The following is a 16,969-nucleotide window of genomic DNA, read 5'->3' on the forward strand; positions in this document are numbered from 1 at the left end:
GCCATTCTTACTATCTATATGCATGGCCAAGTCTACTAATAACTACAAAACTCAATAGACGGCATTTCTGGACAGAATTTATTTTAGCAAAACTGCTGGAAAAGGCCTAACGCGTTTCAGGATCAAATCCCTTAATCATAGGCTCAGAAGTTGCAGTAGTATTTGCTGAGTTTTGTCGGTTGGGAACAGTGGGGACACTGAGGACTGAGCACCTGGCCAGAGGAAACAGCGGTGAGCTTTTACTGGAAGTCTACTAATAGCTACATGGTTTTATTGTAGTCATTTGTTTAAAGGAGAACAACCCCTTCAGGTGACAATAATAAACCTTTACTAATTATATGGTGATTAAAGTACCCCCTCTTGTAAATTATAAGGATATTATAAGTTACCGAAGAGTTTCATGATCAACATATTCATGGCTTTTGGTGCTGCTGAACATCTTCTATACAGAGGCAGAATGTCTTATTCATGCAAATCTACCTCAGTGGATTTTTCACATATATGCTGATTGTATAAAAGTTAGTTTTAGTTTTTTTTTACTATAAAATCTGAATTTTTATTAAAACCTGACGATAGAAAAAGTCAGACCTACCGAGGGTGTCAATGGGAGAGGTACCTATCCTATTTGGAAGTTTCTGTATTTTGCACTGGAATTATCCAGAAAATCCAACTATTTTGGACTTTTTGGGGATAAAAACTGTACGATTTGGATGTTCGCTAGATTTCTTCTTGTTTGTCCCTGAGATGTTTTATTAATAAATAAGATCCAATCGTGGATTCTAGTTTCTAGAAATTCGGACTTTTCATAAATAAGACCCCCCAGTATATAAGTAACAATTTCATTTTCTTTCATTTTACTTTTTAACAGTCATATTAAAGCAAAATAAATTAAAAACAAGCCCCAGTTTGGTGTAAATTCTCTATATTCTCTGTATTTTCTGGAGGAATACTGTACATTTTCTATTATCAAATATTGTGTTTTAAAAATAAAAGGCCAGAGTGTTTTGTTCCATCAGTTTCATTATGTTTTTCATTCTATGACATGATTATGGATCACAGAGTTATATAGAGCCAAACAACATTATAACAGAAGAAAGCCAAAATGACCTGTAACTAAGACATTGCGGTAGTAGCCTGCTTATTTTATTCCTGCACAAAACACACTAGGATAGATTTACAGAAGGACCTGTTGGGATTCGCAATTTAAAGTTTGTGTCTATTCACATTTTATGTTGAAAAAATGTTCTAGCTTTAAAATAACCATCATTTGCCTGCCAATATCCACGTGAATGTGCTAGCTTATTCTAATGTCATTTGGAAACCAGCTGTCAAAAACCATGTTTGATCACTGTTTGCAAAATCTCGTTCCATTCAATTATTTCTAATAGCAACAAGCAATTATTATTATCCTTTTTATAGCCCTGACATGCCATGCAGAGCATATCTCTCATTAAACGGAGCTCTTACACAGGCATACTCTGACACGCTTATTTTATCTCAGTAGCCATAGTCATCTTGTTATTGTGTCCCTGTTTGATTCCAACTCCTTTTTTTAACATTTTAACTAGCTTTACTTCTACTTACACTGAACACTGAGAAGAGTTGTCTGTGTGTATCGTTCTGTCTGATAGTTAATAACACAAGTTAGTGGTTGCTGGTGGGCTTCTCGGTTTGGTACAAGCAGGTAGCGGCTGATTACTGTCACGGTTCCATTTTCATTTTTTATCTCTTGATACTCAGGTTCACCCTTCAGCTTGGTTTCCCAGTTCAGACTGCTGGGAGGCTTCCCGTTGGCTGATATGCAGGTGGCAACGGCAACTTTCTTAGTTGAACCTGGAACTGCAATCAACTGGTTTGATGTTCCTTCCATATGATTGACTGGTTTGGCTATACAATGGGAGTAAACAAAAAGAACTGTGAGGCCTAACAGTAAGGCATATTAATAAAAGAAGAAGAAGCATGACACTACACATTTGATAACCTTAAGATGGCATTCTTTCTTCTCTCCATCAGGTAGCTTTTTGTTCTTATAGATGTAGATTATAGAAGTTTATACTCCCCATCCCTAGCACATACTATTCTTACTACCCCCCCAACCAATAATTTCTTTGCATCTCTTTCTCACTCTTCAACTCCTAATTCTAATTTCCATTGTTCCAGGTATTTTCTTCTACATTACCCTGTTTCCAGCTTTTTTTCGCTAGCATCCTTGATTCTTGCCTTTCACCAGTCATCCCATTGTGCCACTCCCTATGCTATCAACCTATTAAATCAACGTTTATGTTTTCTTCCTCTTCTCACTATACTTCCTATTCCTCCTTCCATTCATTCTCTTGGTATGTTTGGCTTGTCTGCTCACAAATTAATTCATCTGTAGCTTAAGAATAAAGAAGCTTATGTCTAGACAGCCTTAACAGCAATAGGTATTAGGCCTATTATCCAGAATGCTCGGGACCTGGGGGTTTCTGGATAACGAGTCTTTCCATAATTTGGATCTACCTTGAGTCTACTGGAAAATCGTGTAAACATTAAATAAACCCAATAAGCTGGTTTTGCTTCTAATAAGGATTAATTATATCTTTGTTTGGATCAAATCCAAGGATCTGTTTTAGATGGCAGAATTTCTTTAAGAACTAAACCTCCCCAAATTGTTATTATGCTCCAGCTATAGGAAATACAGAAGCATAACATTTAAACAAATATTTACATATTTTATTTGCAATACCATACTGCATGCGTCTACAAAAATTGTTTATTTGCAGAAGGTGCTGACATTTAACATGCCAGGTACAATATATCTTGTCTTCTCATAACACATTCACCATTCATTATAAGGGACATAAAGGTCCTTAGTAGTGGCTATACATCTCGGTTGTATTCTTCTTTCATCCCTCAACAGCATACCATTGTTTTCTAAAGCAGAAATGTCTATAAACCAGAAATCTGTAGGCCAAATGCAATGAATGAAACTTTGTGGCACCACTTCAAAATCATAAAAAGAGATAACGTAACACTAGTAGCTAACATGCCCAGGTCTAGTAATCTATAGGAACCAATCAGATGTTTGTTTTCAAAAAGTTGACTAGTTAATAGTTGATTGCTACAGGTTACAACACTAGAAGCAAACTTTGTTCCTTTTATTACATTATCCCATTTAGTATAAGTCACTTGATTTTCTATTAAAGTTTGACTTAATTCATGTACACACATATCCATCAGTCTGAGACAATTTGGATCAAAATTTTGGATTACAGCAACAATTTCACATTTATGTATGTATATGGCTCAGTCAGTATGTAAATGCCTGACAACCTCACAACCTCAGGGTGACTGGGATTATTTACAAGAGGATACACAGGTCACTAACACCCATTCTCTCCTCTCTTTGAATTCAAAACTCAGTCCCTATATTGTTTTTGACAGGTATTTCCTATAGCAATTTCCCTATAGTGATAAGTAGACTTACCCAGGGTTTAGTTATTCAGATGGTGTTAGATTTCATCTATGCGCTGATACTGCCAATAGAGCCCTTGCGGCTACAGGACACTGCTTACTGACCTAGTGCTAGCTGTTTAACCTAACAAAAACTGACAGCTGTTCTTTATTGATTAGTCTCCAGTGTACTGAAAGGGCCACTGAACATTTTCTACATTGTCTTGCAATTAGGCTAACAGAAATAATAACAGAATGATGCATAGTTATAACTGTTGAAGGGTTTCCCTAGATCCTGTATACATGTTTTTTTTTTTTTTTAAATAATGGAACCTCATCTTCAACATGGTTACAATTCTGGTGTACAGTATACCACTTACAGTGTAGGTGTATTAAACTGGAATTTTTGATAAAGAAATGATGTTTGTATTCGAAATTGCACTTGCATTCATAAATGAGAAGAAGCATTTGAGTGAAGTGATGGATAATATTTGGACGCAAGAATCTTAATGAATTTAATCAACATGCACCCTCTTTTGTACCCATTTTAGAGGACTTGAGGGTGGATGCAGAAATGACCCGAATAAACTTCAGATCTGCAGAAGAGATAAGGCCAGGTTTCTAACAGCATAACTTCTAATTCTCATCAAAGGTACAATTGAAAGCACAATTGTGAACATGCTTTGTAATACCTACATCTATTGCTAACCGCATTTGAACTCCGGTGTTTTGTGTTCTCAAAATATATGCATAAAAAACTGTTGCAAAAGGGGAATTAATGCTTGGATTTTAAAACTTTAGTCTAGCTGTTATGCTAGACTAAATTTTGTTAATCTAGTTTAAGATGAAGTTCATTCAGTTAGGCTTATGTAAAAAAAAAAAGCATAAACAGACTGACCTGCCAAAAATAAATATACACAGATATATCTGATTCCAAAAAATGAAAGGATACCATGATGCTCGTCTGTGCTGCAGAGTCCAGCTTAACCCTTTAGTCTGAATGAATGACTGCAACCTTACCTTGTCTCATTGTAAAGTGATACAACATAGACTTGGAAGTTCATTTGCTTTCCATGGCAGTCAACAGAAAGCATGGGGACTTTAAGTCCCAGAATATATCACTTCACAGCAGAACAAGGTGAGGAAGGGGTTGCATAAAACTGGGAGCCAAAAGGGGTTGGCAAATGGTTTTTAAGAGTAACTTGTTTTCCTTTCCGGTATGAATGTGTAATTATTATTTTTGTAAGTTCAGATGATGTTGCAATTTTCTAAATAGGCCAAATTCAAGTCAAAACGTGTATGTTGAAGAGTTTACTTTCCCATTAATAGAATTGTCTAAGAATTCATCGAAAGTCTTCCCCCTGATAGCGCAATATCGATTTCCTCTTTTTCTTGCTATGAAAAAGAATTTTGACCACATTATTTTTGGTGTAAACTGCAAAACATTTTACATACATTTTACATACAGTACAAGGAGTAAGCCTTGGTATAACATCCACAAAAGAACAACACATTTACACCCAGAAATGGATGGTCCTTATAAAAAATGCTTCTGCATTTCGTGACATACACTAGTTTCAGGGGTAAGCCCACACTTACCTAGAACAGTAAGATTAAGTTGACTCTCCCGGTTTCCTGTGGGGAAAGTAGCAAATTCGCAGATGTATGATCCTTCATCTTCCAGCTGCAATTGGGTCAGCATTATTGTACCATCCCGAAAAGAGGGGTTTAGGAAGGATACACGTTCCTTGTAAGGAGAAAGGATGGACACTCCCATTGCCGGGTTATAGATGGCTACATTTTGTTTTGAGCCATTGGTGGACTTCTGCCATGTGACCTGAGTGATTTTTACACTAGGTGGAGAATTTACAAAATTACAATGAAGCATGACGTCCTCACCAACATATCCAGAAACTGTCTCATTTACCAGCACCATCTGAGAGTGTACGCCTGAAAAAAAGAAATAATATTGTAAATTTGCATCCCAATATGGTAAATATAATAAGGCAAAAAATACACAGTATTTAGAGAGCAAGGCATTATTAGACACACAAATATCAAAAACAATCTACTGTGTAAAAATAAGAATAACTACCCGGTACATATATATATACTGTATATGCAAATTGTTCACCAACCTTACACCCCTACTTCATCACAGGCTCAATCAAAGAACAAAACTTGAGCACAGCATACTTTTTGGTTGTTGTTTTAAATAAAAAAAGCCTCTACAGAGATCACTATTAAAAAAACTCTTATGATTGCAGGGGGGGGGGGGGCGGCAGCATCGGTAAAGACAATGATCTGTTACAGCTTTCTAATAAAAAATTAAGATAATGTACTTTTTTTGATTAAAAAGATTAGTAGGATATGTTTTTCAGTGCAAGAACTAGTTATATTGCTCGAGAGAGAGAGAGAGAGAGAGAGAGAGAGAGACCCTAACTGACTATCCATACTCATGGGCCATCAATTGGCTCCTGGGTCTCATATATCTGTTTCTGCACCCATCTGAATGATTCAAAGAATAGAATTATTAACAAATTAACCACGCTTTCTAGAACATATATGGGTGTATTTAGAATGGGCAGGGCCGCAAGTGTACAAGAGTACAAAAAAGCAAATGAGCCCTATATTCTAAGAGCTTGTTATTACCAAAAAAAGTGGTAGCTCAAGCTGTCCAACATCAGCATCTGAAACAAATGATATTGATTGACTGCCTTCCGATATTTAGCATTTGATTGTACAGTAAGTGCAGTCTTTCAGTTGTTTTGGCAGTGGATGGCATTACTCCCTGATGCAGTGACAACTGAATGTGGTGTTTATGATGACTGAGTGGCTTTTGTGATTGTGAGATTTTTCTGTCATTAGTGTGTTTTATGGCTAGGTTATTCCAGGCTACTTTGATTATCTGTGAACAGTATTGAGAGAATTTCTCTACAGATATATAATCATTTAACAACTCTCCCAGGTAACCCTAACAATCAACACCTTCAAAATTAGTTCTATGGAACAGCAATCTACACAGGTCATAGCACAGCATGACCACCCATAACTGTACAGCTTTACATTTGTTTTTTTTACAGAAATAGAAAACCATTGAAATCATCTTCCCTCCCTCCTCACACTAAAGGACTAGGAAGTGCAAAATATCAACCCTAAATAAACACAGAACACCTGTCCTATTTCAATACAGACCATCCCCACACTTTTATAAATTTCTTAGCTAAATGAACCAATCTGACACTCCTTTTCCATTATGCCAATGCAAACAAAATAAACTATGAATCTTTTGCATTCGTATCACTTCAGAGCTGCTCATAAGATCCTTCATTCTTAATACTTCAATTTAGAATACTTCTTAATATCCCCTTTATTTCCAGACTGCATTAAATAACCATCACTCTTTTCACTCTTTCTGATGATCTCTTGCTGCTAAATGGAGCCAAAACACATTTTACAATGCAAGACATGCAGTGTAAAGCCTTCTGACATGTTTGGAAGGATCTCTGCCTTTCGTGAAACAGAAGACTGCGGCCAGCAATAGTCTTCACCAATGCCCTTGTTGGGCCCCAGAACTCACTGCAGCTACGTTGACAAGGAATTTGAACACTACAGAGATACGACAGAAGTGTAGTGCAGACAAGGGTCTAGGCCTGGATAGAATTCAGGGCAGGCAACAAAAAAAGCAAAGGCTTAAACTGACTATACATCATAGGATAAACTCGTTTGTTGAGATCGCAGAGCAGATCTTTCACTAAAATTGCCATCTTGAGGTAGAAAATAGTGAATTAATCTGATCATTTGTTCCTTGGGTTAACAACTGGATCATAATTGCTGCTATGCCCCAGTCGGACCAAGGACTGCATCAACGTGTAGATGTGGACCTTGACCTGACGAAAAACTGACCGATTGACATCTGGCCAATTTTAGTCATATATTGGTTGGGTGGGTGCCAAATCAGTCTGAAGGACCTAAATTGGCAGCTTCAAATGGGGAACTATCGTGAAAATGAAAATTTAATATAAGCTTCCTCATACTTAAGAAACTTTCTAAATACAATTAATTATAAATTAATTAAAATTAATTAATGCATTGTTTCTGATGTAATTAGAAAGTTTCTTATTTCAGTATGCCGAAGCTTATATTAAATTTTCAAAGTTCCCTTTTAAACCTGCCTGTGTACAGTCACCTTAAGGTAAGAAACTGCAAATGCAGATCCAGCTTGGGCAAAAAATCTAGTGACTGCTGAATCTGCAAATAAAAAAGGACTCCAAAGGTGTTCAAGGCAAGAGATTAAAACAACAATATCATAATGTTCCTTCTCCATGCAAGCAGCATGGCTTCAAGTTGAGTACCGTGGAAGTGGCATACCAAAAGTGCAGCCTTTCCAGTGATATCGATTGCTGAACTCAGAGATATATCTTTATTAGGGAGAGTGGAAGGATGCACCAAAAATGACAGTAGTAGTAGCCAAGTGTATTTACTTTCTGACACTTTATGGCCTTTAATCAGCTTCTTGAACATCTCAGAACTCTACCTAAGAATAGCTTTCACCATGATAGGGCATACTACTATGTCATGCTAGAAAACAAAATAACCTTTTAGCCTTAGCCTAACAGTCATTTTAGCTGCTAAATATTTCCTGCTGAAATATATCCTGTGTAATTATTTGTACCAACATTAGGGTACAGGTAGAGTTCAGAAGATATACCATATACAGATGCTGATTGAAGAATAACAAACAAGAGAACCTTTACTGGAAAATAAATTTACAATGTTCATTACAAAGCACAACACAATAGACAACATGCGTGTAACTTGAGCAACATTTCTGGGTTAAAATCAATATTATTTTCCTAAAATGGGTTAGTATTATTCACATGAAGCATTACAATACAATGGATATAAGAACAGTAAAGCTAAACAAAGAATGACTTTGAAAAATGATCTTGGACTGCATAACTATACTGTATAATTGAAATGAAAGCAAGGCTCAATCAAATAATTACAAAATAATATTAAATTCCCGTTGACTGGCACTTTTAACTATTGGTAAAGACATAATTAAAAAATCCTTGTGGGAAGCAAAACATGCAATATACTCCAATTATTTGGTTTAGAGTAGAAGAGAAGCTTTGGGTTTTGTTTACAGATCACACAAAGTCAAAAAAAAATTACAGTTTTTATTTATGTTTTAAATATGGTTAAACATGAGCAGACTGGAAAATCCTGTTCTACATCTATGATAAAACAACGGCATTGGGGGGAGGGATGGAAGTAAAACACAGTAGGACGCTGGAAAACTAAGGAGAGAAAGAAAGAAAAAATGACAACCCAGTAAATGTTTCATGTGAGAGCAAAGAGGGAAAGAAGGAGGGGTAAATGAAATATAGATATATGTGGGTGAAGTGAATAGACTTTCTGCGGGTCACTAGCAAGAAGTATGCAGGCGGGGAGGTGTGCGTCAGTGTGTACTCATTGAAAGTCATGATGGGTGTCCATTAGCACACACAATAACCAGGATGTGCGCTGGTATTAGGAGGCAGCCAGGCAATCACTATATACACAGCTATAGCTAGCAGCACATATAGGAAACATTACAGTAATATGCCAGTGAAACAACTTCACTATTAACTGAACATAATTTCCTTGCAGTGAATGGCCCTGTCATCCACACACGGACTGAATGGACTAAAATGGCTCAAGGGACAAATTTGAAACAGTACATTTTTTAAAATTTGCATCACTTGTCATTGTGGTTATCTGCAATCATAAAATGATGTATCGTGCTATCAGGGAGACTTATCTGCAGCCCTAAGACCATAACAGACATTAAAGGGTTTGTTCACCTTCCAACACTTTTTTCAGTTCAGTTGGTTTCAGATAGTTCACCATAAGCAAAGACTTTTTCCAATGGCTTTCTGTTTTCTATTTGTGACTGTGTAAAGTTTCATTTTGCACCTTCTAAACCAACACAATCGCCGACTCTTTAACTAGTCTAAATTGATACATTTAGTTAATACATTTGTTATCTTTGTCCCTGCTGAGCAGAATCACTGAGTTTTATTAAAGGGGAACTCCACAAAAACATAAATTAAGCTTTTTGAAAAGTAAACATAATTTCAAGCAACTAGATTCATCGCACCCCCGTGTTTGCGGCGCAAACAAGACTCGGACAGCAGTATTGAATGCAAAATTCAGGCTTTATTCCATACACACAGGTGAAAGATTGGGCGGTGGGTATGCACGCTGACTTACGCGTTTCTTGCCGGATCCACCGGCACTTCCTCAGAGTCAGTGAATATCACATGACTCTAGAGTTAAATAGCAACAGTATCTGACATCAGTGCTCTAAAACACAGGTGTGGTCTAATTAATCAATGACCAATGTGCATTATTCATATATCGGCTGAAATTGTGACAAGAATAAATAAAAGCTTAAAACATTACTCGATATAACCATATTCTTCGCATTATCTATACAATAAACTACAATAAACAACGTTAAAAGTGTCGTGTTGTGGTAGTTAATCAAAAAGATATATAAGTTATACAATCGTGTTGTTTATATAAAGCCTGTTATTTAAATAAACCTTTTGTGTTCATATTACTATTTTAAGGTGGTCATATAAAAACATTAATAGGACATATATGAAAAAATTAAAACGATATCTATTCTCTTTAGAGGACTGGTTAATGATTCATGTTCCATTATATCAATTCATATATCATTTCGTATGTTATGACAATATGTTTCTATTCATAACCAGTTGCAACTTCTAAACTGTTGCTTTTTGTCTAGTGTCATATTTTGAGCAGGTATAATATAATAAAGGTTATTATTTTGGTCATATTTTGAACTATTTCTATTCATTGTTTTATTTCACTCAAATTAATATTCTTGTTTTTTTGTATTTATTAATATTTTATTTCTACAAATATATCTATTTCCATCTATATAATGAACTGATCATATTTATTGTATATTACTACAAATTAATATCAAAAACAGGTAACTTTATATTTTTTTATCCTTTTATATATATTAAATCAAATTTATCTATCTCTCATAATACATTTGCCGTTGCATATATTATTTTTTGTTTCGTAATATATAACCTGTTTCCATCAAACGAAATAGCTAAAGGCAAAATACAATTCTATGTGAGTATAATTGTAGATTACGGGAGCACTTCAATTCTAAGAATCTAGTAGTTGAAGCCGGCATGAAGTAACCGGCATCACGTGAAGGCTGCGACTGGTTGGACACAGTTAATCCGGATGAGCTCCGATGCGTACCGCATCTCTTTTCTTTATTACGTTGAATAATTTCAAGCAACTTTGCAATATACATCAATTAAAAAATATGCAGACTTTTCTTGATTTTTAATGGTTTCTGACAGTTCCCTAAGCCTAGCCCCCTGCTCTCCTGCTGATCTTTCTGACTACTTTGCTGAGCTGGCTGACTACTGTTACTTTGTATCAACAGTTATCTTTCCTTAGCCTGCATCCTCCAAACCCCACAATTCCCTGCACATGTGATTTCAATAAGGAACGAAACATAACAGTGCATTGTGGGTTATGTATTTCCTGCATGCTGTCTGTAAGCTGTCGAGAAGTTTTTACAATTTGTAACATCAGTGTTTAGTCCCTCCTTCCCTGCCAGGATTTCAAATGATGCCAAAAGAGAAGAACTGTTAAACAGCTGGATTTCAGCATAGAAAATGGCATTTATTCATACTTTTTGAAGAAACAGGTAACTGTGATGGGTATATTAGGGGTTTCTGTGTTATATGATCCTCTTTATCAAATTTTGGTTTGGAAGCTGGAGTTCCCCTTTAAAAGCAGCTGTAAAGGTGGTCATGGCGATGTCGCCAAACAAGCAGATCTCTCCCCGGTATCGGGCTGATGTATCCTAATTAATCCGATATGGGCGGTCGCATCACAGATACTGCTGAGAAATGTATCAACTAATTTTATCAACTAAATGTAGCAAATTTTAACCGTTCAGAATCTGCTCCTGGGTCATTGAGCTGCCAGACTGAAATACTAGAGACAAACATTAAACCTACATTTTAGGAAAACAATAAAAAATAAAAGATGGAAAGCAATGGAATTTTTTTTTTTTATGGCGAACAATCTGAAAACAACTGAACTGAAAAAATTGTTTGGAAGGTGAACAACCCCTTTAAGGTTTAACGTTTTTTTCTGGTCGGAGTTTAAAAGGGGAAAACCATAACCCGAGGCTGCTAAATGTCTGAATAAAAAAGTATTCTATCTCAAACATGCCGAGGTCATGTAGAAGTCAATGGCAGATTTCCCTTTTACAATTGGAAGACATCATGATCTGTGTTGGGATTTGTATGAGAATCTGAAAAATATGTGGTTTTTTGATGATAATCTGAAAAAGTCTTTCGGGTGTCAAATCTGTACAATTAGAATTTTTCACAATTTTATCGAGTCTTTTCCCACAACAAATTTTTTTGAGTAAACTTATTGATAAATAAGATAAAAATGTGGATGGAAGGTTGGTTGAAGTGATTTTAATAAAATAATGACAAATATTCGCCTTTTATTAAATAACCCCCTAAATTACCACATGTGCCACAGCTATAAAACTGCAGTACGACCATTGACTCCATGCAGAATATAACATAGTATAATATATTTCTCTTTGAATATCTTATTTAAGAAAATCCTCAGGGAAAATAAAAATGAAGGTATACTGGTCCTTTAATGACCGCAGACTTGTAATAAGAAAAACATGGAAATTATTATCAATATTGTTTTAGTTTGGCGGCTCAGATAAATTCCTCTAATGTGCTTTGTATGAGATCATCTTTTGAAATACTAGAGCAACATGCGTTTAGTGCAGTGCAGTATCCCACAATTATCTAGTAATTAGGAAGGAAAGATAACTAGTATATCATACAATTGCTCTTGTCATATGGGGATATATAATGATAAGAGAAATAAGGATCTACTGGTCACAGAATCAACTTATCAACATATTGGGGATAAGCAAGGACAGAAATAAAATGCCCACAGCTTTGCACAATGAGTGGGAGTATTTTTGGCCCATTTTTGAGACATATTTGCTCTAGGTTATTCAGGGTAGTAGGTTGATGATTGTTCATCTCAATTGTATCACAGAGTCAGAATTTGCCTGGGATATTGTAGGACCGTCACATTTTGTACAACTACAGTACAAACAGATTCTCTTGTAGTATATTGCTCTGTATTTTTTACCATCCAGCGCGGAGTCTCTATGTACGCTGGGAACTCATCACCCATATGATACTATCATATTTCTGTCTGTGTGCATTCACACATCAGCCCTTCCACATTGATACCTTGCCATGTTTTTAAATTGTATTTAAGGGAATATAAAAGGACATTGTTAAATATTTTAAAAAGTGTATAAATATTAAAAAAAAGTGTATGTTCTCTCTTGCACACTCACCACATTGTAACATGCATATATTATCGGACATCTGATACTAACAAATTGGCTGCTCCTTCTTTTATTTTTAGTATAATAAAAAGAGTTAATCGGTTAATTGTTAAGGATGATGATCTCTGATCAGGGCGTATATATCTAAGATTTGATGTATTAGGTCCTGACAATATAATATTTTCTAACATTATAAGGCTTCCTAGTAGCTTTTTAAAATTCATTAATGGGAAAAACACTCTGTACCTGAGAGAAGTTTGGATTCTGATGGCTCTAGGGTTAAGAGAGGATATCAAGGGATGCTTGCAAAGCAAGGGCTTGGCTGCTAAGCAGGTTAAAACCTATCCCAGGAATTTCACAAATACACAGAAACTTGCTGTGCCATGTGCTTGAATAAGAGCTCTAGGGAAGATTAGTCATAGGGGGGTCATGTATGACCCGCTCTCCAGACAATGTTCTGGTTCCACTGCTCTTATGAGAGACAGAAAAGAAGACTTTGACATTATCATGTCTATACATTTTTTTGCTCAGATGAGTTGTCCAATTTGTTCCCTATTGCCTGACCACCTCAGCATATATGTTAACTGGGCCGGTCTAACCTTACAGATGCACCGAATCCTTTGCAAAAGATTTGGCCGAATACTGAACCGAATCCTAATTTGCACATGCAAATTAGGGGTGGCAAGGGGAAAAACATTTTTTACTTGTGCCAAAAAGTCATGCAATTTCTCTCTTGCCCTTAATTTGCATATGCAAATTATGATTCAGGCTTTGTAGAAGGATTCGGCCGAATCCTGCTGAAAAAGGCTGAATCCTGGCCAAATCGGTGCATCCTTACAAAAAATCTCATCTGTGGAAGCCTTTTCTTCTCATGTGCATGAAGTACCAGATGATGCTGGAGTGAGTATAGCTACAGCTCCCGCTTACTTCTAGTCAAAAGTGTTTGTTTTAGGCATCATCCCAAGGTGAATGAATCAGTGTTATTTAATCTAATATTGGCATGATCCAATCAGACAATCTCCGACTAGTTGGCCCAAACTATCTTAATAGCCATAAATAGAACATTATGAGCCTCCATTATGTTGCCTCTTATATCCTTCCCCGTGGTAGGCCCACATCTTCATTTTTTTACACATAAATTCAGATCATAATTTAATCACTTGATTTTGAAATTAGATAGGGAATATGAAAAGTTTAATATTGATTTCCAAACATTTCAATCTAGTTACATATAGTATATTCTTAAATAATTAATACCTGTGCTAATGTCATGCTACGCTCTGTATAAGAAGCCATATACATGCCAACCACTGATAATTGAATTGCTTAGTCTGCAGACCTCTAGTTTCATAGCATAATATGGCCAAGATAAGCATGACCAAGTTTTACCAAATTGATCTTTCCACAAGCCAATGACTTTTGTTTTTATGGAAGGAGGCATTGCCTCTTGAACGTCCAACTTGGCACATGGCTCAAAACATGCAACAATAATCTGATTTTTAAGTCAGAATGAATGGAATTAGTTACAGAATTGCCCTAAGGTTGTTGTTATCATTTGAAAATGGCCAATGCTTGACCATAATGAAATGTTCTTTGTATGTCCAGATTAAGACCATGCAGTGTTCATAAAATGGTTGCAGAACATAATAAAAAGAGCTGTGCAAGTGGAATACACACTCATAATACAAGCTTTTTAAACTAACGAGTCAGCTTTGCAACCCAAAAATTTGTTTAGATTTAGTTATGCACCTCACTTTTATTACTATTGTTTATTGTAGGATGACATTTCACTATATTAAAGTGAAGTATGGCAACTCAGCTTAGGAACAGACAAACACGGCTTTTCTTAAATCAGCGCATGGAACCTGCCTTATAGCTATTATACACTCTGACTAATGGGTACACTATTTCATCGGTGCTGCTTCACCATTGAAATCTGACTTTTTTTTTTTTTTTCAACAGTTCTTTTATTGAGCAAACAAGTACAGTATGACACAGGAGGTAGAAGACATTGAAATCTGACTTAGCGCAGAGTTTACCTACCCTACAAAATATACAGTATATACAGTATAAAAGCTACTAAAGCAAATGACAAAATGGAATATTAGGGAGGAACAAACAATCATTTGCATTAGTTTCACTAAAACTAAAGATGCACCCATTAGTGAAAATACAAATAACTTTACCCACAATCAATGAATGAATTACCTTCCTTGGCTCATTTCTCCCAGTCTATAGACCCAGCTAATCTCTCCTAGGAGCCTTTTCATTACAGATATAATAGTCAAAAAGAGACTTAATAGTCTGACACACTTCTATACACAAATGTGTGTGTGGTAAGAATCACTTTTATACAAGTGCGTCACACCTGATTTAACTTCATAGTAGAGTTTCCATGACGAGTTTCAGTATTAACATTTTTTCCCTTCGGCTGTGTATTGAGAAAGAAACTCACTGAAGTAACACAAAACACGTGAATCACCCAACCACACCAAAGCACATCCGCAGAATGCAGGGTGGTTCAGAGGGTAACACTGCTACCTTGATGCACTGGAGTTGTAGCCTGGGCTCTTTCTGAATGGAGCTGTGTGTTCTTTTTTGTGGGTTTCCTTCCAAAAGCATAGTTACATAATTTAGCTTCTGATAGAATTTACCCTGTTGTGTGAATGTAATAGGGACATTACATAGTAAGCCTCACTAGTGCAGGAACTTTTGTGAATGGTGATCAATATATACAAAGTTGCAATACATAATGAAACATCTGGTACAAAATGACACCATCCAGAAAAACAAGGGGCCAGCGCTGTCTTTCGGTGAGTTGGAAGCAAGGCATTCTGGAATATTTGTTGGGCCATGGTTGTTAAGAAAAAAAAGAAAATGTATTGCTTTCCGGCACCAAGTACTTAGCTAGTTAAAATGTGGCCCTAATATTGCCCCATGTGTGCCCTGAAAAATCATTTCTGCCTATACCAAATCTGACATCTAGCTATTCCACTTACACTGCCATTTTTTACTTTGAAACCTTAGATCTACATGGGTATGAGATACAGTCAGAATAAATATTCTATTTTCTGTTATGTTTTAAGACCCTGACTTTCTTTTGTGGTGGTAGCATAATAGAAATCATGTACTGTACTGCCCATCGTTCTCGAAAAATCTGTGTAAAAACAAATGTGTGTAGTCATAAATCCTGTAGGTTAATTACTGACACTACAGTGACTTATTGGCAGATTTGTTACTGAAAGAATAGATGGGCAGTAGCTGAGTAATAAATAATATGCTTTGCTATTTGTTACTTGAAGTCTGGGCAGTGGTTGAGATTTCATATATTAAAATATTAATTATATGGTAAGCTCTAGTGTGACAAGGACTGCGCTTTAAGGTGTGGAATATGTGGGTGCTATATCAAATAGCATAAGATTAATATTACTTATGATAGATTTTATTGTACATAGTACATGTATATTTATAGCCCCCATTAAAACTTCCAATAAAATTAGGCCAGGCTAATTCACTAATCATACACCAATCTGGCTTCATCTTCATTAGAAAGCAATCAGTGGGTTATTGGAGGTAATACAGATTGTTTTTCCACAAAACAACCCAAGAAAGAATGCTTATTACTTGTCATTTACCTAATGACATGTAGAGTGCAAAAATGTTATTCACAATTTCTTGTATTGGAATTATGACCCTTGATAAATGGACTTTTAAAACCAAACCATTGGGCTATCTTAAAATCTCAGATGGCAAGGAAAAAGGGCAAGGTTTCTGCAACTGTTCCCATCCACTCAAGGGAATAACAACCTCACTTTCACTATCCACACTGCAAAAATAGTAAGGAAACACTTGTGTGTGGTTCATTTGAAATCTTGTGTGATTTAAAATCGAAAGTTGCACCTGTCTAGTAAGATTTATTATTAGACCAATGGCACAGGGTGGGACTAAAGCCTCTTCATCGGTCACTCTTTGGGGTAGCCTGGAAACACAGCCCCACAGTGCCCAAAGCAGCCCAATACACTTTGTCTGACAAGGGCTTATGTCTGTGTCCTAAACAGTAGCCACATGGACTTTATCAGGTTC

General features: G+C 36.1%; 1 protein-coding gene across 5 annotated transcripts in view; it reads right to left on the minus strand.

Annotated features, from left to right (window-relative positions):
• LOC108697601 (nectin-1) overlaps positions 1-16,969 on the minus strand; it is a 104,860-nt gene that overhangs the window by 58,575 nt on the left and 29,316 nt on the right. For all 5 annotated transcript variants that reach the window (XM_041571330.1, XM_041571332.1, XM_041571331.1 and 2 more), the window contains exons 2-3: positions 5,032-5,382; positions 1,585-1,887 (exon numbers count right to left, since the gene is read on the minus strand). In XM_041571330.1, the coding sequence (XP_041427264.1) occupies positions 1,585-1,887; positions 5,032-5,382 (654 nt within the window). The remainder of the gene's footprint in view (positions 1-1,584; positions 1,888-5,031; positions 5,383-16,969) is intronic.

This window comes from Xenopus laevis, chromosome 7S (genome assembly GCF_017654675.1).
Source record: "Xenopus laevis strain J_2021 chromosome 7S, Xenopus_laevis_v10.1, whole genome shotgun sequence".
Taxonomy (NCBI): Eukaryota; Metazoa; Chordata; class Amphibia; order Anura; family Pipidae; genus Xenopus; species Xenopus laevis.